Source organism: Oncorhynchus keta, chromosome 27 (genome assembly GCF_023373465.1).
Source record: "Oncorhynchus keta strain PuntledgeMale-10-30-2019 chromosome 27, Oket_V2, whole genome shotgun sequence".
NCBI lineage: Eukaryota > Metazoa > Chordata > Actinopteri > Salmoniformes > Salmonidae > Oncorhynchus > Oncorhynchus keta.
This window is the reverse complement of record NC_068447.1, coordinates 22,972,151-22,995,883: the sequence shown is the minus strand read 5'-3', so window position 1 is coordinate 22,995,883 and position 23,733 is coordinate 22,972,151. Positions and strand designations below refer to the sequence as shown.

General features: G+C 47.0%; 1 protein-coding gene across 3 annotated transcripts; it reads left to right on the top strand.

Moving 5' to 3' along the window:
• The first annotated feature begins 586 nt into the window (after positions 1 to 586).
• Positions 587 to 16,711, top strand: brpf1 (bromodomain and PHD finger containing, 1). 3 transcript variants are annotated; one of them, XM_035738154.2, is made up of 16 exons: positions 587 to 910; positions 2,230 to 3,002; positions 4,057 to 4,246; positions 4,796 to 5,083; positions 7,389 to 7,906; positions 8,014 to 8,212; positions 8,569 to 8,700; positions 8,838 to 8,966; positions 9,053 to 9,446; positions 9,590 to 9,898; positions 10,079 to 10,348; positions 10,493 to 10,640; positions 10,788 to 10,921; positions 12,433 to 12,548; positions 12,740 to 12,894; positions 13,990 to 16,711. In XM_035738154.2, the coding sequence occupies exons 2-16, from the start codon at positions 2,275 to 2,277 to the stop codon at positions 14,171 to 14,173; spliced, it is 3,894 nt and encodes a 1,297-aa protein (XP_035594047.1). In that variant the 5' UTR covers positions 587 to 910; positions 2,230 to 2,274; the 3' UTR covers positions 14,174 to 16,711. The 3 variants fall into 3 exon arrangements, with proteins under 3 accessions (XP_035594047.1, XP_035594046.1, XP_035594044.1); XM_035738153.2 differs by having other exon boundaries at positions 8,014 to 8,254; positions 12,436 to 12,548; XM_035738151.2 differs by having other exon boundaries at positions 8,014 to 8,254.
• Positions 16,712 to 23,733: the final 7,022 nt, after the last annotated feature.

The following is a 23,733-nucleotide window of genomic DNA, read 5'->3' as shown; positions in this document are numbered from 1 at the left end:
TCTGCCATCTTTTATTTGTATTAGCATCATGATAAAATTACATTTTGGCCTACATTACTACTGTATAAATGTGAAATTAATGTAATCACAATAGATTCTTTGCATTAAGCCTATAATAAACAGACATAGCCTATAGTGAACAATGAACATCTACATTTGACTGTAGAACTATATATATTTTGTCTTCCTTTGCCAGGCTATATGAAAAGGTGTGCATACTGATCAAATAATCCATTTCAAACCTACCGTGCACATGTAACTCATCTGTCGTTTTCATATTCAAATTTATGGCGGAAACCCTCCATATGTGATTTACGTTTCCACATTGGCAGATTCGCAAGTAACAAAAAGAAAAAACAATGATCTTAGAAGTTTTCATAAAATCGAATGCAGCGTATTTTATCCGTATGTTTTTCGTCTTTGGACATTCCATTCTTTATATTGCATATTTATCCAGATGTATATAAAAAGGTGTGAAACTGATAGTTAGATTCGCCACACAGAAAAATAACAACAAAAGGAAACAAATTACATTTAACGGTGAAAACGTGACGCCACTTCCCTAGGTTTCCATTGGTTTCAAAAGTACACCTTCCTCAAACACCAAAGAATGGTACACATCGAAATCAGGGCCTTATTTCGACAAATACACCATAAAACAAATAATTTTGTATTTGACGAAAGTGCCCACACGCGCCTATGCCGTACAGCAGTGGCTGCCCCTTTTGTTCGCTGGAGTTCCTATCACAATGAAATTACTAGGATATTGTGTTGTCGTGTAAACCATTTACCCCACATTTCTTGTGATAATATAGTATTTTATATGATTAATACATCGATCTGCAATCGTCCCATTTACCGAGCTGGAGTGAGAGATTTTGCAGCACGCAAGCTTGAGGAGCCCTGAGTAGTAAGTGTTTATTAATTCAGTGCTACATTGACTATGTATTCGTGGTGTCTCGAGAGAAATAGGCTTACATTTGTAAGGTGTTTTATGATTTTTTTTAAACTCAATGTATTTCTGCTTTGATGTATGTTACAATTTGCTTTTCGAATAGTTTCTTATCCTATGAAGGTAGCGAGATAAGACCCAGGATTCTGAGTGCTACATTATCATAATTATGATATATTTATCTTTCCCTGTTAGTAAATGTAATTCCCCTAGAACCACATTGATGACTAAGGAAATGGTTTTGCTTTAGTTACATTAATAGGTTGCAATCAGGTAACACAGGGTGTTATTTTGTAGTGGCTTGGTTGATCAGGGTGAGGTCTAAACATTGTGGAGGGAAACATTGTATCAAGCTGATATATCATTTGAGCAGTTACATTGTATTACCTCGGGTTGTCTGTCACCTGTAAGAATGGTTACAATGTTTCTCAGGCTTCTATAGATACAAATGTATCATTTTTCTGCCAACTAGCAACAATTAGTTGCAATCTAGTGGATATAGCTTTCTGGTTTCATTTGCAAGCTATAGTAAATTGCTACACATTTCCTTGGATCTTTGAGCACGTGAATAGAATAACATAAGATTACGCTATCCAAATGAATACAGGGGCTAAACATTCGATCGATCAAGAGTCAAAGAGTCATTCATATGATTTATTATCTTATACATTGATTAGCTTGCCAGTTTTATCTGGTACTTCTGGTGAATATGTTTATTCAATGACAGTGGAGGCTATCGGCAGGTGTTTAGAAGTCTACTTTATGATTTATATGAAGCACCTGGTAGAATCAACCTTTGAATTTATCTGTTATTTGTAATCCAACATTCCAAACGTGTAACTTATCTCGGCTGTTAAATCGATCCGGTTACTGGCTATCTAGCTAGCTTTTTGTGTCTTCAGTTTAAGATTTTAATCAATCTTTTATTCGAAAACATTTTTACTTGTAACAGTAAGTAAACAGTATTGCAAGTCAAATTTAATTTGCATTAATTTAGCTAGCACGAAAAATTGTCAAACGCACCTGTCGTTGCCATGGTAAAGTTGACAGCTATCCAGCCACGTGCCTGCTGTTTGCAGGGGTTTGTTTCCCTGAAATCAGCAAGACAACATGGAATAGCTTTTAGGATTCCAAAGGGCTAAAGGAAATGGACACAACTGTGATGTTTTCAACATAGACAGACTTTTATTTTGACATAATACCCATCTGCATGTATGTGTTTCAATAATGTTGGCGTGAGAGATGCCAAAACCCTCCCCCTCCCCTCTCTGTCTTAGATGTAAGCTTGAACAGCTCCTGTCCCAGCAGTGGCCATCGGCACAATGGGGCTGGACTTTGACGTGAAGACTTTCTGCCACAACCTCCGAGCCACCAAGCCCCCTTACGAGTGCCCAGTGGAGACCTGTCGCAAGGTCTACAAGAGCTACAGCGGCATTGAGTACCACCTCTACCATTACGACCATGACAACCCCACGCCTGCACAGGGCATGCCCCAGAAGAAGAGGAAGGGGCGCCCCCCTCGCATGTCCCTGGTGGGGACCGGGGACGGGGAGGGAGGGCTGGGAAAGGGAGGTGGGCCAGGGCAGGCAGGGAACACCCCTGGGAGTCCTAATCAGTCAGAGCACTCCCACTCCCCAGGCAGGGAGACGATGACCTATGCCCAGGCCCAGCGCATGGTGGAGCTGGAGATCCATGGACACATCCACCGCATCAGCATTTTTGAGAACATTGACGTGGTATCGGAGGATGACAGTGGGGCCGAGGACCCTCCATCCTCGGGCGGAGGTGGGGGAGGGTTGTGTAATGGGGGCGACAGCGGGGGAGGAGGGAGTGAGGTGGGGGGCAAGGACAGGCCAGACACCCCTGCTGCTAACGGGGGGAAGGCCACACCCAAGTCCGGGAAGCACAAGAGTAAAGAGAAGAAGAAGGAGGGATCGTCACACCACCACAGCGCTTCCTCTGGCCCAGCAGTCAAGCTGCCTGAGGTGGTGTACAGAGAGCTTGACCAGGAGAGGCCCGACGCACCCACACGACAGTCATCTTATTACAGGTCAGTCACAGTACTGCACGGCCCTCATCCTACTACAGGTCAGTCACAGTACCGCACAACCCTCATCCTACTACAGGTCAGTCACAGTACCGCACGACCCTCATTCTACTACAGGTCAGTCACAGTACCGCACGACCCTCATTCCACTACAGGTCAGTCACAGTACCGCACGACCCTCATTCTACTACAGGTCAGTCATAGTACCACACAACCATCATTCTACTACAGGTCAGTCATAGTACCACACAACCATCATTCTACTTACTACAGGTCAGTCATAGTACCACACAACCATCATTCTACTACAGGTCAGTCATAGTACCACACAACCATCATCCTACTACAGGTCAGTCATAGTACCACACAACCATTCTACTACAGGTCAGTCATAGTACAACACAACCATCATTCTACGACAGGTCAGTCATAGTACCACACAACCATCATTCTACTACAGGTCAGTCATAGTACCACACAACCATCATTCTACTACAGGTCAGTCATAGTACCACACAACCATCATCCTACTACAGGTCAGTCATAGTACCACACAACCATCATTCTACTACAGGTCAGTCATAGTACCACACAACCATCATTCTACTACAGGTCAGTCATAGTACCACACAACCATCATTCTACTACAGGTCAGTCATAGTACCACACAACCATCATTCTACTACAGGTCAGTCATAGTACCACACAACCATCATTCTACTACAGGTCAGGCATAGTACCACACAACCATTCTACTACAGGTCAGTCATAGTACCACACAACCATCATTCTACTACAGGTCAGTCAGTCCTCTGTAGTTTAGTTGGTAGAGCATGGCTCTTGCAACACCAGGATAGTGGGTTCAATCCCTGAGACCCATACGCAAACAATGCATGACTAAGTCTCTTTGGATAAAAGTGTCTGCTAAATGGCATATATGATCATGTTATAGTCAGTCACAGTACCCTGCCCCAGCTGATGTTATTGAAAGTCTAAATATCCATACTCTGTCATTCCATTCCTCTCTGCTCTCTTCCCACACTTTCCTCTCCCTCAGGTACATAGATAAGTCGGTGGAGGAGTTGGATGAAGAGGTGGAATATGACATTGATGAGGAGGACTATATCTGGCTGGACATCATGAATGACAAGCGGCGTAGTGACGGGGTGACGCCCATCCCTCAGGAGGTGTTTGAGTATCTCATGGACCGGCTGGAGAAGGAGTCCTACTTCGAGAGCCACAACAAGGTCTCTCTCTCTCTCTCTCTCTCTCTCTCTCTCTCTCTCTCTCTCTCTCTCTCTCTCTCTCTCTCTCTCTCTCTCTCTCTCTCTCTCTCTCTCTCTCTCTCTCTCTCTCTCTCTCTCTCTCTCTCTCTCTCTCTCTCTCTCTCTCTCTCTCTCTCTCTCTCTCTCTCTCTCTCTCTCTCTCTCTCTCTCTCTCTCTCTCTCTCTCTCTCTCTCTCTCTCTCTCTCTCTCTCTCTCTCTCTCTCTCTCTCTCTCTCTCTCTCTCTCTCTCTCTCTCTCTCTCTCTCTCTCTCTCTCTCTCTCTCTCTCTCTCTCTCTCTCTCTCTCTCTCTCTCTCTCTCTCTCTCTCTCTCTCTCTCTCTCTCTCTCTCTCTCTCTCTCAGTGACAGATTTTGTGTCATTCCAGCTTTTTTTCTGTTTTTCTGTTGGGTGTGTGGTGTACTGTATTGAGTGAGCAGTAGGATGTAAAATGGCGTTAGCTGTGTGAGTATGTTATCCCTTTACTTACCCTCTTGTCCATTTTCTACTCCACCTTTCCCCTCCTCGCTCAGACGGACCCCAGCGCCCTGATCGACGAGGACGCCGTCTGCTGCATCTGTAACGACGGCGAGTGTCAGAACAGCAACGTGATCCTGTTCTGTGACATGTGTAACCTGGCCGTGCACCAGGAGTGTTACGGCGTGCCCTACATCCCTGAGGGCCAGTGGCTGTGTCGCCGCTGCCTCCAGTCCCCCAGCCGCGCCGTCGACTGTGCCCTCTGCCCCAACAAGGGTGGGGCCTTTAAACAGACAGATGATGCACGCTGGGCCCACGTGGTGTGTGCCCTCTGGATCCCCGAGGTGAGTGTGTGTGTGAAGGTAGAAGTGTGTGTGTGCGTGAGTGTAAGAGTGTGTGGGTGTGTGTGTGAGAGGGTAGGTGTGTGTGTGTGAGGGGGTAGGTGTGAGAGGGTAGGTGGGTGTGTGGGAGGGTAGGTGGGTGTGTGGGAGGGTAGGTGTGTGTGTGGGAGGGTAGGTGTGTGTGTGGGAGGGTATGAGTGTGTGTGTGTGTGAGGGTAGGGGTGTGAGGGTAGGGGTGTGTGTGTGGGTAGGGGTGTGTGTGAGGGTAGGGGTGTGTGTGTGGGTAGGGGTGTGTGTGAGGGTAGGTGTGTGTGAGGGTAGGTGTGTGTGAGGGTAGGTGTGTGTGAGGGTAGGTGTGTGTGAGGGTAGGTGTGTGTGAGGGTAGGGGTGTGTGTGAGGGTAGGAGTGTGTGAGGGTAGGGGGGGTGAGGGTAGGGGTGTGTGTGTGTGAGGGGGTACGTGTGAGAGGGTAGGTGTGTGTGTGGGAGGGTAGGTGTGTGTGTGGGAGGGTATGAGTGTGTGTGTGGGAGGGTATGAGTGTGTGTGTGTGAGGGTAGGGGTGTGGGTGTGAGGGTAGGGGTGTGTGTGTGGGTAGGGTGTGTGTGTGTGTGTGTGTGTGAGGGTAGGGGTGTGGGTAGGGGTAGGGGTGTGAGGGTAGGGGTGTGTGTGTGTGTGTGTGTGTGTGTGTGTAGGTGTGTGTGGATAGGTGTAGGGGTGTGTGTGTGTGTAGGGGTGTGTGTGTGTGTGGGTAGGTGTGTGTGGGTAGGGGTGGGTGTGTGTGTGAGGGTAGGTGTGTGTGAGGGTAGGAGTGTGTGAGGGTAGGAGTGTGTGAGGGTAGGGGGGTGAGGGTAGGGGTGTGTGTGTGTGAGGGGGTAGGTGTGAGAGGGTAGGTGTGTGTGTGTGTGTGAGAGGGTAGGTGTGTGTGTGGGAGGGTAGGTGTGTGTGTGTGGGAGGGTATGAGTGTGTGTGTGGGAGGGTATGAGTGTGTGTGTGTGTGTGTGTGTGAGGGTAGGGGTGTGGGTGTGAGGGTAGGGGTCTGGGTAGGGGTGTGTGTGGGTAGGGGTGGGTGAGGGTAGGGGTGTGTGTGTGAGGGTAGGAGTGTGTGAGGGTAGGGGGTGTGTGTGTGAGGGTAGGAGTGTGTGAGGGTAGGAGTGTGTGTGAGGGTAGGGGTGTGTGTGAGGGTAGGAGTGTGTGCGGGTAGGGGGAGGTGAGGGTAGGGGTGTGTGTGTGTGAGGGTAGGAGTGTGTGAGGGTAGGGAGGTGTGTGTGTGAGGGTAGGGGTGTGTGTGAGGGTAGGAGTGTGTGTGTGTGTGAGGGTAGGAGTGTGTGTGTGTGTGTGAGGGTAGGTGTGTGTGTGAGGGTAGGTGTGTGTGTGAGGGTAGGTGTGTGTGTGGGAGGGTATGAGTGTGTGTGTGGGAGGGTATGAGTGTGTGTGTGAGGGTAGGGGGGTGTGTGTGTGAGGGTAGGGGTGTGTGTGAGGGTAGGGGGGTGTGTGTGAGGGTAGGAGGGTGTGTGTGAGGGTAGGAGTGTGTGAGGGTAGGGGGTGTGTGTGAGGGTAGGAGTGTGAGGGTAGGGGGTGTGTGTGAGGGTAGGGGTGTGTGAGGGTAGGGGGTGTGTGTGAGGGTAGGAGTGTGTGAGGGTAGGGGGTGTGTGAGGGTAGGAGTGTGTGAGGGTAGGGGGTGTGTGTGAGGGTAGGGGGTGTGTGTGAGGGTAGGAGTGTGTGAGGGTAGGGGGTGTGTGAGGGTAGGAGTGTGTGAGGGTAGGGGGTGTGAGGGTAGGGGGTGTGTGTGAGGGTAGGAGTGGGTGAGGGTAGGAGTGTGTGAGGGTAGGGGTGTGTGTGTGAGGGTAGGGGTGTGTGTGTGAGGGTAGGGGGTGTGAGGGTAGGGGTGTGTGAGGGTAGGGGGTGTGTGTGAGGGTAGGAGTGTGTGAGGGTAGGAGTGTGTGAGGGTAGGGGGGTGTGTGTGAGGGTAGGGGTGTGTGAGGGTAGGGGTGTGTGAGGGTAGGGGGTGTGTGAGGGTAGGGGGTGTGAGGGTAGGGGGTGTGTGTGAGGGTAGGAGTGGGTGAGGGTAGGAGTGTGTGAGGGTAGGGGTGTGTGTGTGAGGGTAGGGGGTGTGTGTGAGGGTAGGGGTGTGTGAGGGTAGGGGGGTGTGTGTGAGGGTAGGAGTGTGTGAGGGTAGGGGTGTGTGTGTATGCTGTGCTTGAATGTATTGACAAAAAGTTTTGATGCTGTGCATGTCTCTAGTCTGTCCTGTTGACAGTCCTGTTGCAATGAATGTGAATCTCCTCATCCCTCTCCTTATCTCTCCCCAGGTGTGTTTTGCCAACACAGTCTTCCTGGAGCCCATTGACAGCATCGAGCACATCCCCCCGGCGCGCTGGAAGCTCACCTGCTACATCTGCAAGCAGCGCGGCTCAGGGGCCTGCATTCAGTGTCACAAGGCCAACTGCTATACAGCCTTCCACGTGACCTGTGCCCAGCAGGCCGGCCTCTACATGAAGATGGAGCCCGTCAGGGAGACCGGCGCCAATGGCACCTCATTTAGCGTCCGCAAGACCGCCTACTGCGACATCCACACCCCGCCCGGCTTAGCACGCCCACTCGGAGGGGTGGGAGGGGCTAGCATGGGCTCCTCCCACAGTGAAGGCGAGCTGGAAGAGGATGATGAGCCCAGTATAGGTCACGATGACGACACCAAGGGCTGGAGCTCAGAGCGGGCAAAGAGGGCCAAGGCCAAGTCCAGACTGAAGATGAAGAGAGCCAGGAAGATACTGGCTGAGAAGAGGAACGCTGCGCCCGTGGTGTCTGTGCCCTGTATACCCCCACACAGGTACTTACTGACACATACTCACTGCAGACAAAGGCATACAGATTCAGACCTCACATACTCTCCCAGTCTCTTCAGTCCTACCATCTTCCCTATATGTTCCTCCCCAGGCTCAGTAAGATCACCAGTAACCTGACAGTGCCCAGGAAGAGCCAGTTTATGCAGCGACTGCACAGTTACTGGACCCTGAAGAGGCAGAGCCGAAATGGTGTCCCTCTGCTGCGCCGGCTCCAGACCCACCTGCAGTCACAGCGCAACACGGAGCAGCTACAGCCACAGCCGCAGGCGCCACAGTCGCAGGTTACCACGGTAACCACCACACAGTCTCTGTCTGGTGTTGTTATCACAGCGGTAGGGAGAATACTACTAGAAATTCTGCATGTGTTTGGAATGAAGTGTGCCGGCTTTTCAGAGACAGAAGGAAAGAGGGAGTGTGTGCTCTGTTTATGTAAATGCTAAGGTTGCATTGTCTCAGGCGATTGCTTTGTTTGATTCTGCTGTGATGTAGTGGGTGTGGTGCTGCGTCCTGATTTAACTATGTAGGCTTACTGGTGTGTAACTCTGCCAAACTAACCAGATGGTGTGCGTTTATTTTGTGTGTGTGTCTTTGTGTGTGTTATATTGCCAATCTAACGTTTGTGTATGTGTGTGTGTTGGGGCCCCAGAGGGACAGTGAGGAGAATAACTTGGCTCTGAAGGAGCAGCTGAAAGCATGGCAGAGACTAAGACATGACCTGGAGAGAGCCAGACTACTGGTGGAGCTCATCCGCAAGAGAGAGAAACTCAAGAGAGAGACGGTGAGACACACACACACTCCTCACATCCTTACTTCATGCACACTTTTGTATATTGGCACATGAACACACACTTGACATCTGGCAGTTTGCACAGTGAGCAGGTGTGCTTACACATGTTGATCTGTCTGTGTGTTCAGATCAAGGTGCAGCAGATGGCGCTAGAGATGCAGCTGACTCCCTTCCTGGTCCTGCTGAGGAACACACTGGAACAGCTACAGGACAGAGACACCAGCAACTTCTTCACTGAGCCTGTCCCCCTGGCCGAGGTAACTCACACACACTCTGACACCCCTTTGTGTTATCTCACACATACTGTGGCTGGTGGTGTTTAACCCCTAACCTCTCTCCTCAGGTGCCAGACTACCTGGACCACATCGAGAGGCCCATGGACTTCCAGACCATGTGGAACCTACTAGAGGCTCACCGCTACCTCAGCTTTGAAGCTTTTGAGGCAGACTTCGGCCTCATCGTCAACAATTGCCTCAAATACAACGCCAAGGACACAGTGTTCTACCGCGCTGCTCTGCGCCTCCGGGAGATGGGTGGGGCTGTGATCAGGACTGCCCGCAGACAGGCAGAGCGAATCGGCTTGGACTATGACACAGGTATGCACCTCCCTCGAGAGCCCAGCCCGGACAGCCAACGTGACAGAGAGAGGGACAGGGACCAGGAACGAGAGAGGGACCGGGACCAGGAACGAGAGAGGGACGGAGACGGAGACAGGCCGCTCTCTTCCAATGAGGATGGTGAGTGTCTTAGAGTCCTGTATTATCACAATGTTCTACTCCCGCCTTCTTCTTCTTACAGTTGTACTCTTCCACTTAAGTTATTATGTTGCTGTATAGCCGTGTGGGATTCTGTAGTTGTTAAATTTCTCTCTGTCCCTTAGACCTGCTCTTACCAGAGAACCGGCGGAGGCTGCCATTGGAGGAGCAGCTGTGTTTCCTTCAGGCGCGCTTTGATGAGGTCAGCTCAGGGAAGCACAGCATTGGTCGGTCGCGGCGTGCCAAAGCCCTGAGGAAAGAAATGACGGTCATCAAGAGGAAACTTGCCCACCAGAGAGAGGGAGGCTCGGGCATGGGGGGCAGGGACTCAGGGGGCGGGGGGGACAGGGGACCATCCCTCCCCCATCACCCCTCATCCACGGGACGCCACGACGAGGGGGAAGAGAGCAGCAGTCAGGAGATCAGTGGCAAGGGTGAGACTGAGGGGATATCTAAACTAAGCTCAGTGTACACGCTCCAGAATTAATTTACAAATTGATCTCACATAGGCCTAGCCATACTTATCATGTGTAACTCTCATTATGTTAGATTTATGAAATAACATTTTCAGTCTCTGTCTCCCTGCTTCTCCCTCCTCCTCTCTCTCTCTGCAGATTTAAGTGCATCGTCCTCTGCTCTAGCTCCAGAGGTTGGACGTCGTACCTCTGTCCTCTTCTCCAAGAAGAACCCCAAAATGGCCGGACCCCCCAAGAGGCCGGGCCGTCCCCCTAAGAACAGAGACGCGGGACACGGAGGAGCAGGGGTGAGCCCCAGTCCAATAGGTCCCCCTCAGCTGGCCCTCTTGTCTCCCCCTCGGCAGAGGAAGAGACCCCACAGCAGCTCCAGCTCCGAGAGCGACAGTGATATCGACAACCTCCTCCCGAGTAAGACACACACACACAATCAAACCAATCACATACACAATCACACTAGGTCTGTAACAACATTGTTATTACTCTAATCTTTTAACAGTTACGACTCTCTAAGGTCAGTCTAGTAACTGTAACGGTTATGACGGTATCTCCTAGGCCTGCCCACTAACGGTTTTGGCGGGGCCAACCAGCCGGTGACTGAGAGTTTTCGGGTGTACAGGAACGAGAGGAGCCTTCCTCGATCCAGCTCTGACTCTGAATCCACCAGCAGCAGCAGCAGTAGTGCTGCCTCTGACAGAACCAGGTAATTATAGACACACACTGTGGTATTTACACACAGCCACATAGTCAAACACAACTGCACTGTCTATGATGCACACATTTGGTTTAGGATGAATGAATGACTCTCTTTTCGTCTTTCTGTCTCTCGCCCTCTTTCTCTCTCTCGCAGTACCACTCCGTCTAAGCAGGGCCGGGGGAAGCAGTCGTTCTCTCGTTCAGCCTTCCAGGAGGACAGCAGTGAGGAGACATCAGGGACAGAGAACGACTCCTACTCTGTGGGAGGGTCACGCAGTGTCTCACACTGTGAGTGCCACACATACATGCATAGGCATGCATGCACTTATCTGTCTTCGTCAATCTCATCTATCGTGCCACCTCTACCTCTCGTTTTCCCAAAGTGTGTGTATTTAGGAGATATACACAGTGCCTTTGGAAAGTATTCAGATCCCCTGACTTTTTCCACATTTTGTTAGGTCTTATTCTAAAATTGTAAATAGTTTTTTCCCCTCATCAAGCTACACACAATAACCCATAATGACAAAGCAAAAACAGGAATTGAAAACTGAACTATCACATTTGTATAAGTATTCAGACCCTTTACTCAGTACTTTGCTGCAATCTTGGCACACCTGTATTTGGGGGGTTTCTCCCATTCTTCTCTGCAGATTCTCTCACTCTGTCAGGTTGGATGTGGAGTGTCGCTGCACAGCTATTTTCAGGTCTCTCCAGAGATGTTAGATCAGGTTCAAGTCCGGGCTTTGGCTGGGCCTTTCAAGGACATTCAGAGACTTGTCCCGAAGCCACTCCTGCGTTGCCTTGGCTGTGTGCTTAGGGTCATCTCCTGTTGGAAAGTGAACCTTCGCTCCATTCTGAGTTCCTGAGCACTTTGGGACAGCATGATGCTGCCACCACCATGCTTCACCATAGGGATGATGTCAGGTTTCCTCCAGAAGTGATGCTTGGCATTCAGGCCAAATAGTTCAATCTTAGTTTCATCAAACCAGAGAATCTTGTTTCTCATGGTTTGAGAGTTCTTTAGGTGCCTTTTGGCAAACTCCAAGTGGGCTGGCATGTGTCTTTTACTGAGGAGTGACTTCCGTCTGGCCACTCTACCATAAAGGGAGGACTGGTGGAGTGCTGCAGAGATGGTTGTCCTTCTGAACGTTTCTCCAATCTCCTCAGAGGAACTGAGCTCTGTCAGAGTGACCATCGGGTTCTTTGTCACCTCCCTGACCAAGGCCCTTCTCTCCCGATAGCTCAGTTTGGCCGGGCGACCAACTCTAGGAAGAGTCTTGGTGGTTCCAAACTTCTTCCATTTAAGAATGATGGAGACCACTGTGTTCTTGGGGACCTTCAATGCTGCAGAAATGTTTTGATACCCTTCCCCAGATCTGTTCCTTCGACACAATCCTGTCTCAGAGCTCTAAGGACAATTCCTTCAACCTCTTGGCTTGTTTTTTGCTCTGCCGTGCACTGTCAACTGTGGGACCTTATATAGACAGGTGTGTGCCTTTCCAAATGATCAAGTTGTATAAATCTCAACGATGAATCAATGGAAACAGGATGAACCTGAGTTACATTTCCAGTCTCATAGCAAAGGGTCTGAATACTTATGTAAATAAGGTATTTCAGTTTTATTTTGGTATAAATTAGCAAAAATGTCTAAACCTGTTTTCGATTTGTCATAATGGGGTATTGTGTGTAGATTTTTGAATAAGGCTAATGTAACTAAATGTGGGAAAGGTCAGGGGGTCTGGATAGTTTCCGAACACACTGTATGTGTGTGATTGTGATGTATTGGGTGTTTCTCTCAGTAGGGTGGGGCCGGGGCCGATCAGGTTGTAGGACGCCATCAGATGACTACTCTTCCCTTGATGCTCTGGACCTGGTGTGGGCCAAGTGTAGAGGCTACCCTTCATACCCTGCTTTGGTAATCCAGCCATGGATTGGACACACACACATGGATGTACACACATACACACACATTAGGATAAACTACGATTGAAATTTCCATTCGGCCACAAGTTGCTAGTATCTCATACCAACCAATACCATAAAACTTTAAACTATTGCATTTACTTGTCCTTTACCCTCCCTCTAACCCTTCCCCTCCCCCTGTAGATCATAGATCCTAAAATGCCCAGTGAGGGGGTATTCCACAGAGGGGTTCCTATCCCCGTGCCCCCTCTGGAAGTCCTGAAGCTGGGGGAGCAGATGACCCAAGAGGCCCGGGAACACCTCTTCCTGGTACTCTTTTTCGACAACAAGAGAACCTGGTCAGTACACTGTCTGTCTCTCTCTCAGTCCTCTGTGTTTGTCTTTCTCTGCCCCTCGTTCTCTCTTCCCCAGCTCTCTTCTTTCCTCCCTCTCTCTCTTCTCTCTGTCTTTGTTCTCACTCATTATCCCCCTTCTCTCTTTCCCATGTGAACCTCTATCCCTCTCTCACACTAGTGGAGAAGTGTTGTTTTGAAGGCTTCTCCTTCTATATCCCCGTGGAGGCAGCGGAGAACCCAGAATCAGAGTGTAGCAGCAAACTTAATTCTGTAGTCAACAATGTGCAGCTCAGCAGCATTAAATCATTTCAAAAGGCTGTCTGCATGTAGTACAAGAGCAAAGGATGGGGGTTTTTACGTAGAAATGCAAGAAGGCAACAACAAAAAAATCCATCTCCCGCTAGCAGAAGTGGGTCAGGAGTGATTGAAGAGGACGCTTTGAGAGAGAACAAAGAGAGAGAAAAGACACTTTGTTTTAGGTCACAACACATAAAACAACTCACAGCAGTCAGTGCTGCACTGTGGGTGGATAATAATTACCTGTGAGAAAGTGTTTCTAACCCTGTGTGTGTGTGTGTCTCTCTGTGTCTGTCTCTGTGTCCTGTCTCTGTGTGTGTCTCTGTGTGTGTGTGTCTGTCTCTGTCTCTGTGTGTGTCTCTCTGTGTCTGTCTCTGTGTCTGTCTCTGTGTGTGTCTCTGTGTCTGTGTCTGTCTCTGTGTCTGTCTGTCTCTGTGTGTCTCTCTGTGTCTGTCTCTGTGTCCTGTCTCTGTCTCTGTGTGTGTCTCTCTGTGTCTGTCTCTGTGTCTGTCTCTGTCGTCTGTGTCTGTGTGTGTCTCTGTGTCTGTGTCTGTCTCTGTGTCTGTCTGTCTCTGTGTGTCTCTCTGTGTCTGTCTCTGTGTCCTGTCTCTGTGTGTGTGTCTGTGTGTGTCTCTGTGTCTGTCTCTGTGTCTGTGTGTGTCTCTGTGTGTGTCTCTGTCTCTGTGTGTGTCTCTGTCTCTGTGTGTGTGTCTGTGTGTGTGTCTGTCTCTGTCTCTGTGTGTGTCTCTGTGTGTGTCTCTGTCTCTGTGTGTGTCTCTGTCTCTGTGTGTGTGTCTGAAGGCAGTGGCTGCCGCGTTCTAAGCTGGTTCCTCTCGGGGTGGACCGGGAGCTGGACAAGGAGAAGATGCTGGAGGGAAGGAAGTCCAACATCCGCAAGTCAGTGCAGGTGGCCTACCACCGCGCCATGCAGCATCGCAACAAGGTCCAGGGAGACCCCAGCAGCGACACCAGCGACAGCGACTGAGCACTCACACACATATGCACACTCACACAGATATGCCCAACACACACACATGTCTTTGCTGGCCTCCCCAGGTATTGATAGGGTATTGGTTTCAGATCTGTGGGTTTTGATCTACCCTGTGGCCTTGGAGAGCCTAGCACCCAGCACACAGAACAATATGCCAGTAATACCTATTGGAAAGCACATGCAACACTCTCTTTCCAACACACACACACGTTGTTGGCACACACAGTGGTATTTAATCTGAGATGTAAAATATGTATCTAAGAGAATTGAAACAGGTATTAAGAAAAAATGATATTCCCAGAATCATGATTCTGATATGAGTGTTTACCAGCGACTGAAGAACATAGGCTGCAGAAGGTCGCATCACACAGATATACACACACGCACACACACACACACACACATGCATATATACAGTTGAAGTTGGAAGTTTACATACACTTAGGTTGGAGTCATTAAAACTAGTTTTTCAACCACTCCACACGTCTTGTTAAAAACTATCATTTTGGCAAGTCGGTTAGGACATATACTGTGTGCATGACACAAGTCATTTTACCAACAATTGTTTACAGACAGATTATTTCACTTATAACTCACTGTATCACAATTCCAGTGGGTCAGAAGTTTACATACACTAAGTTGACTGTGCCTTTAAACAGCTTGGAAAATTACAGAAAATTATGTCATGGCTTCTGATAGGCAAATTGACATCATAAGTGTCAATTGGAGGTGTATCTGTGGATGTATTTCAAGGCCTACCTTCAAACTCAGTGCCTCTTTGCTTGACATCATGGGAAAATCAAAAGAAATCAGCCAAAAAAATGGTAGAACTCCACAAGTCTGGTTCATCCTTGGGAGAAATGTCCAAACGCCTGAAGATACCACATTCAACTGTACAAACAATAGTACGCAAGTATAAACACCATGGGACCATGCAGCCGTCATACCGCTCAAGAAGGAGACGAGTTCTGTCTCCTGGAGATGAACGTACTTTGGTGCGAAAAGTGCAAATCAATCCCAGAACAACAGCAAATGACCTTGTGAAAATGCTGGAGGAAACAGATACAAAAGTATCTATATCCACTGTAAAACAAGTCCTATATTGACATTAACCTGAGAGGCCGCTCAAGCAAGGAATAAGCCTCTGCTCTAAAACGTCACAACAAAAGCCAGACTACAGTTTGCAACTGCACATGGGGACAAAGATCGTACTTTTTGGAGAAATGTCCTCTGGTCTGATGAAACAAAAATAGAACTGTTTGGCCATAATGACCATTATGTTTGGAGGATAAAGGGGGGTGCTTGCAAGCCGAAGAACACCATCCCAACCGTGAAGCACGGGAGGTGGCAGCATCATGTTGTGGGGGTGCTTTGCTGCAGGAGGGACTGGTGCACTTCACAAAATAGATGGCATCATGAGGTGGGAAAATCATGTGGATATATTGAAGCAACATCTCAAGACATCAGTCAGGAAGTTACAGCTTGCTTGCAAATGGGTCTTCCAAATGGACAATGACCCCAAGCATACTTCCAAAGTTGTCCTTAAGCCATTTTGCCACAACAAAGTCAAGGTATTGGAGTGGCCATCACAAAGCCCTGACCTCAATCCTATAGAAAATTTGTGGGCAGAACTGAAAAGGCTTGTGTTCTGAGCAAGGAGGCCTAGAAAACTGACTCAGTTACACCAGCTCTGTCAGGAGGAATGGGCCAAAATTCTCCCAACTTATTGTGGCAAGCTTGAGGAAGGCTACCCTAAATGTTTGACCCAAGTTAAGCAATTTAAAGGCAATGCTACCAAATACTAATTGAGTGTATGTAAACTTCTGACCCACTGAGAATGTGATGAAATAAATAGAAGCTGAAATAAATCATTCTCTCTACTATTATTCTGACATTTCACATTCTTAAAATACAGTGGGGATCCTAACTGATCAAAGGCAGGGAATTTTTATTCTGATTAAATGTCAGGAGTTGTGAAAAACTGAGTTTAAATGTACTTGGGTAAGGTGTATGTAAACTTCCGACTTCAACTGTACATTCAAACAGGGCAATGCATGTGCACACACACCCTTTGGTGTGCACTCATGGTTCCACAGTATCACTGGTCCATCACCCTCTCTACACCACTCCCTCGGATCCCCGTGTCCAATCACGGCTAAATGGAGCACGGGGTTGGCCAGCATGGCCAATCGACTGTAAGCAAAGCAGCTTCCTCTGTTATTTATTCCGTCTCCCAAGGACCTCCAGTCTTCTTCTCTCTACTAGTCTGACGGACCGTCTACACAACATTGCATTGTGCAGTCGTTTCCTCTACTCTTCCGTATGTGTTTATTTTGTTTCTTTAGTTTACGTCTCTTTTTGTTCTTGTCTGTTTGTACTATTCTGGCCACTGGCGAATAATGAAGACTAATGTAAATGTGATCAGAAACAAACGCCAGCCTCACTGTTCTAGTCTCGGGCCAATGGCTTTAGAACTTTTTATATATACAGATTACATAAAATAGAAGTTTAATAAAATAATTGAGTTTTGTACACCTTGGTCCTGTTCAGCTCTCTTTTGCCTGTGTTTGTGCATCTGTGTTTGTCTGTTTATGTGTGTGTACAACATTGCTGCCTTTCCTTGTTAAATTCAAAGGTCCTCTCATTCAAAATATTTTTGCAGATATGATATCTAATCACATTGAATTACATGAGTACATACAGCAGGGCCTGGACTTGTTGCGCAACCTTCATTAACCAGTTGTAAGAAGGAAGTTATGTGGAATACCCCTGTGTGTTTTAAGGAAGCCCTGTTCTGCCTTTCAACCAGGATGAATCATGAGTGAGTGTGTTTAGTTACCACGGTAACTGGGAGAAAATACTCAATATCGGTGTAACTTTATCTATATATTTCCCGTATATCTGACATTTTATCAGATATAAGGAGTAGACACGCTCCAGATACGCATGTTGCTAATTTCATATGGAGCTATTGGAGATATTCTCCGTAATGGGACAGTTTCTACATGCATACAATCAGTACCTCAAATCTAACTACCATATCAATCCAGGTAAATACAGTTGAAGTCAGAAGTTTGCATACACTTAGGTTGGAGTCATTAAAACTCGTTTTTCAACCACTCTACACATTTCTTGTTAACAAACTATCGTTTTGGCAAGTCGGTTTGTGCATGACACAAGTCATTTTTCCAACAATTGTTCACAGACAGATTATTTCATTTATAATTCACTGTATCACAATTCCAATGGATCAGAAGTTTACATACACTAAGTTGACTGTGCCTCTAAACAGCTTGGAAAATTCCAGAAAATTATGTCACGGCTTTAGAAGCTACTGATAGGCTAATTGACATAATTTGAGTCAATTGGAGGTGTACCTGTGGATGTACACTGTTCAAAAAAATAAAGGGAACACTAAAATAACACATCCTAGATCTGAATGAATGAAATATTCTTATTAAATACTTTTTTCTTTACATAGTTGAATGTGCTGACAACAAAATCACACAAAAATTATCAATGGAAATCAAATTGATCAAACCATGGAGGTCTGAATTTGGAGTCACTCAAAATTAAAGTGGAAAACCACACTACAGGCTGATCCAACTTTGATGTAATGTCCTTAAAACAAGTCAAAATGAGGCTTAGTAGTGTGTGTGGCCTCCACGTGCCTGTATGACCTCCCTACAACGCCTGGGCATGCTCCTGATGAGGTGGCGGATGGTCTCCTGAGGGATCTCCTCCCAGACCTGGACTAAAGCATCCGCCAACTCCTGGACAGTCTGTGGTGCAACGTGGCGTTGGTGGATGGAGCGAGACATGATGTCCCAGATGTGCTCAATTGGATTCAGGTCTGGGGAACGGGCGGGCCAGTCCATAGCATCAATGCCTTCCTCTTGCAGGAACTGCTGACACACTCCAGCCACATGAGGTCTAGCATTGTCTTGCATTAGGAGGAACCCAGGGCCAACCGCACCAGCATATGGTCTCACAAGGGGTCTGAGGATCTCATCTTGGTACCTAATGGCAGTCAGGCTACCTCTGGCGAGCACATGGAGGGCTGTGCGGCCCCCCAAATGCCACCCCACACCATTACTGACCCACCATCAAACCGGTCATGCTGGAGGATGTTGCAAGCAGCAGAACGTTCTCCACTGCGTCTCCAGACTGTCACGTCTGTCACATGTGCTCAGTGTGAACCTGCTTTCATCTGTGAAGAGCATAGGGCGCCAGTGGCGAATTTGCCAATCTTTGTGTTCTCTGGCAAATGCCAAACGTCCTGCACGGTGTTGGGCTGTAAATACAACCCCCACCTGTGGACGTCGGGCCCTCATACCCCCCTCATGGAGTCTGTTTCTGACCGTTTGAGCAGACACATGCACATTTGTGGCCTGCTGGAGGTCATTTTGCAGGGCTCTGGCAGTGCTCCTCCTTGCAAAAAGGCGGAGGTAGCGGTCCTGCTGCTGGGTTGTTGCCCTCCTACGGCCTCCTCCACCTCTCCTGATGTACTGGCCTGTCTCCTGGTAGCGCCTCCATGCTCTGGACACTACACTGACAGACACAGCAAACCTTCTTGCCACAGCTTGCATTGATGTGCCATCCTGGATGAGCTGCACTACCTGAGCCACTTGTGTGGGTTGTAGACTTCGTCTCATGCTACCACTAGAGTGAAAGCACCGCCAGCATTCAAAAGTGACCAAAACATCAGCCAGGAAGCTTAGGAACTGAGAAGTGGTCTGTGGTCACCACCTGCAGAACCACTCCTTTATTGGGGGTGTCTTGCTAATTGCCTATAATTTCCACCTGTTGTCTATTTCATTTGCACAACAGCATGTGAAATTTATTGTCAATCAGTGTTGCTACCAAAGTGGACATTTTGATTTCACAGAAGTGTGATTGACTTGGAGTTACATTGTGTTGTTTAAGTATTCCCTTTATTTTTTTGAGCAGTGTATTTAAAGGCAATGCTACCAAATACTAATTGAGTGTATGTAAACTTCTGACCCACTGGGATTGTGATGAAATAACTAAAAGCTGAAATAAATCATTCTCTCTACTATCTGACATTTCACATTCTTAAAATATAGTGGGGATCCTAGCTGATCTAAAATTGAGAATTTTTACGAGGATTAAATGTCAGGAATTGTGAAAAACTGAGTTTAAATGTATTTGGCTGAAGTGTATGTAAACTTCAGACTTCAACTGTATCTGGGCTGAGATACATTCAAGACACGCAACTGATGCGCATTGCACCCGTTTACATATTTATAGAATATTCAAACTCTGGAAAGGTATGTGTCAACATGCTGGCATATCTAAGCCTTTATACTTAGGCATGAACGAATCCACATATTTTCAGAAATGTATAATCTCTAGTCATTACCTGATAATTTATGTATACATATTTTTTTAAATGCATAATTTCAATAGATATCCTTACATGATATTTAATTTTTAATATTCATCCTCGTATGTTAGATCTGAGCATATGTTTGCATAATATTCAGTAGTAGGTTAGAAGGCACGCAAAGGCCAACATCGTCATATTTAATCCAAGTTGCTATTTCCAAAGCACATCTCTGCTATTTGTTTAAAAAATGCAGCACAGCAAGTCCAGAGTTCCTATCACAACATATGTTTTCTGTAAAGATGCAAATTTAGACCTATCTTTGCTATGTTTTTTAAAATATATATATTGAACAAAAATATAAACGCAACATGCAATAGTTTCAATGATTTTACTGAGTTACAGTTCATATAAGGAAATAGTCAATTGAAATGAATTCATTAGGCCCTACCTAATCTTGGGATTTCACGACTGGGCATAGGCCCACCCACCTGGGAGCCAGGTCGTTTTTCCCCACAAAAGGGCCTAATTAAAGACAGAAATACTCCTCAGTTTCATCAGCTGTCCACATGGTTGCAGGTGGCTTATGGTAGAGAAATGAACACTCAATTCTCTGGCAACAGCTCTGGTGGACATTCCTGCAGTCAGCATTCCAATTGCACGCTCCCTCAAAACTTGAGACATCTTTGGCATTGTGTTTTGTGACAAAACTGCCCATTTTAGAGTGACCTTTTGTTGTTCCCAGCACAAGGTGCGCCTGTGTAATGATCATGCTGTTTAATTAGCTTCTCGATATGCCACACGTGTCAAGTGGATGGATTACCTTGGCAAAGGATAAATGCTCACTAACAAGGATGTAAACAAATTTGTGCACAACATTTGAGAGAAATAAGCTTTTTGTTCGTAATGAACATTTCTAGGATATTTTATTTCAGCTCATGAAACATGGGACCAAAGCTACATGTTGCATTTAGTTCAGTATATTTAACAGAAAATAAAAATGGATGAGATGGGTGCAGATTGGGTCATCATGTCAGTGGTGGTCCCTCACAGTCCAGACCCAACGTGGTGGTAGTGTCAGACTGTGATCCACTCCAAACTGTAAATGCATAAATCATTAATAATTTCACGTAATCATAACATAAGGTAGCTACTCTACCGTCTTCATTCATGATGAGAAAACTATCTAGAACAAGCTAGCTAGCGAAGTTGCTAGCTAAGTTAGTTAGCTAACTGGTAGCCTAGCCAGCTAACAACAAAATTGCCTTCCTTAAAATGTTTAGGTGTATTTCGTATACGCTAGCTAAATTAGTTAGCTAGCGTATACTAACCAGTAATACAAAATACACCTAAACGTTTTAAAACGTTATCTGTCACCTTGAGGCTTGATGGGGGGTAAAAAAATGTTTTGCCTGAAAGGAAGGCAATTTTGTTGTTAGCTGGCTAGGCTACCAGTTAGCTTTTGCCCCCTGTCATGCCTCGCTAGTTAGCCCTACTGGCTGCAGGCCAAATTAGCTAATTCTTTTGATTCTAGTTATTAAGGTAAATTAAACATCTCAAATTAGCTACTCAGTTTTGAGATTACTTATTTTAGGTATTTTCTGAACAGCTTCTCACTTCTTTGTTTCTCCAGTTGTGAGTTCAACACACTCATTTGTGGTGCCCAAATTCAAAAATGACATTTGGAACTCCACAGAAGAAAAGAGTGATTATTGTTGCTAGGCTACCAGTTACAGTGCTGGCCAAATTAGCTAACTTTCTTGTTTCTAGTTATTAAGATATATAAAACATCTCAAATTAGCTACTCAGTTTTGCATGAATTGTATTTTAGGTATTTTCTGAACAGCTTCTCACTTCTTTGTTTCCCCAGTTGAAATGGACCCTTTTTGCCCAGTGCATGCCTAACATACAGTACACTCCCCCTGACCTCTTTCATTGTGTCTCTCTCTATCTGCCTGTCACTCACACACTGGCACACTGAGAGATGACAGGATGTCTAAACTAGGCCATTGGAGCTGGTACAACTGGTTAGAATTTCCTGTTAACACTAGGGATTCCTTCGCTCTAGGCCCACTATATCAGGTCTGTTTTACAGTCTTTCAAAACACAGTCATACAGGGACATTCAGATTATCTTTTCGATAAGTAGGGATGGACTTGTAGCCACATGCAATGTATCACAGTAGAAATCACCAAGACTTGTCCTCCCATGCCCTGCATATTGTTTCTTATCAGCATGTGTGGGCATATGTGTGTCATATTTTCTTTACAAGTTAAAGATCCCCCAGCCACCCAGATCACCCACTCAACTCAACTTCACAGGTTAAAGAGCCCCCAACCACCCAGATCACACACTCAACTCAACTTTACAGGTGAAAGATCCCCAGCCACCCAGGTCACCCACTCAACTCAACTTCACAGGTTAAATATCCCCAGCGACCCAGATCACCCACTCAACTCAACTTCACAGGTGAAAGATCCCCCAGCCACCCAGATCATCCACTCTACTCAACTTCACAGGTTAAAGATCACCCAGATCATCCACTCAACTCAACTTCACAGGTTAAAGATCCCCCCAGCCACCAAGATCACCCACTCAACTCAACTTCACAGGTTAAATATCCACAGCCACCCAGATCACCCACTCAACTTAATTTCCATTCAGGCTAAAGACTCACAGATAACTAGACAGCCCACTTCTCTGAAGATCTCTGTTTTCTGCCCTAAACCCCCCACTCCTGTTTACAGTCATATGGAAGATGAGTGGGAGCTGGAAGAACTGATAGATATCACCCAGTAGTGAAAGGACAGATGACATGAAAAATAAGCTCAGGATGTCGACACTGAGGTTTTTCTTCATCTGACAGTTCATGAGTTCTTTGATCTCTCTATGCAAACATACACCCTGCTACCATTTCCACAACAGTTCTGTGTGTGTGTGTGTGTGTGTGTGTGTGTGTGTGTGTGTGTGTGTGTGTGTGTGTGTGTGTGTGTGTGTGTGTGTGTGTGTGTGTGTGTGTGTGTGTGTGTGTGTGTGTGTGTGTGTGTGTGTGTGTGTGTGTGTATGCGTGTGCGTGTGTGGAAACCTTAGAACGTAAGCCTGTGATGTTATGTTGTAATGTTCTCTCACAGCAGTAATAGCATATCCTGAAGTGAAACTCAAAGGGTTGGGTGTCTGAAAACACTCAACAGTGTTTGTCTCCTAGCTGTTGGAACTTGGGTATGACGCTACAAGCTGGGAACACCTATAATTGGGAAGTTTCTTCCATTCTTCTCTGCAGATCCTCTTAAACTCTGTCAGGTTAGATGGGGAGCGTCGCTGCACAGTTATTTTCAGGTCACTCCAGAGATGTTAGATCAGGTTCAAGTCCAGGCTCTGGCTGGGTCACTCAAGGACATTCAGAGACTTGTGCTGAAGCCACACCTGCGTTGTCTTGGCTGTGTGCTTAGGGTCATTGTCCTTTTGGAAGGTGAACCTTCGCCCAAGTCTGAGGTCCTGAGCGCTCTGGAGCAGGTTTCATATTTCCTTCTATGCTGACTAGTCTCCCAGTCCCTGCCACTGAAAAACATCCCCACAGCATGATGCTGCCACCACCATGCTTCACTGTAGCGGTGGTGTCAGGTTTCCTCCAGATGTGACCCTTGATATTCAGGCCAAAGAGTTAGTTTCACCTGATCTTGTTTCTCATAGTCAGAGTTCTTTAGGTGCTTCTTGCCAAACTCCAAGTGGTGTGTCTTATGCCTGTCACGTGTGCTCCCTCGCTGGCTTCTAGGTCACCATGCTGCTCGTTATGGCGCACACCTGTCACCAGCGGTACACGCTTAATGACACTCACCTGGACTCCATCACCTCCCTGAGTACCTGCCCTTTATATGTCACTCCCTTTGGTTCCTTCCCCAGGCATCATTGTTTCTGTTTCATGTCTGTGCATTGTTCGTGTTTTCTTGTCTTATATTATGTTAGAACAGGGCTCCGGGCAGCCGAGCGGAAATGGAGGAAAACTCGCCTCCCTGCGGACCTGGCATCCTTTCACTCCCTCCTCTCTACATTTTCCTCCTCTGTCTCTGCTGCTAAAGCCACTTTCTACCACTCTAAATTCCAAGCATCTGCCTCTAACCCTAGGAAGCTCTTTGCCACCTTCTCCTCCCTCCTGAATCCTCCTCCCCCTCCCCCCCCTCCTCCCTCTCTGCAGATGACTTCGTCAACC

Coding starts and splice junctions, on each gene's coding strand:
- brpf1 (XM_035738151.2), top strand. CDS start 2,275: ATGGGGCTGGACTTTGACGTGAAGACTTTCTGCCACAACCTCCGAGCC. Junction 8,701..8,837: donor AGAAACTCAAGAGAGAGACG/GTGAGACACACA, acceptor CTGTGTGTTCAG/ATCAAGGTGCAGCAGATGGC. Junction 12,549..12,739: donor ACCCTTCATACCCTGCTTTG/GTAATCCAGCCA, acceptor CTCCCCCTGTAG/ATCATAGATCCTAAAATGCC.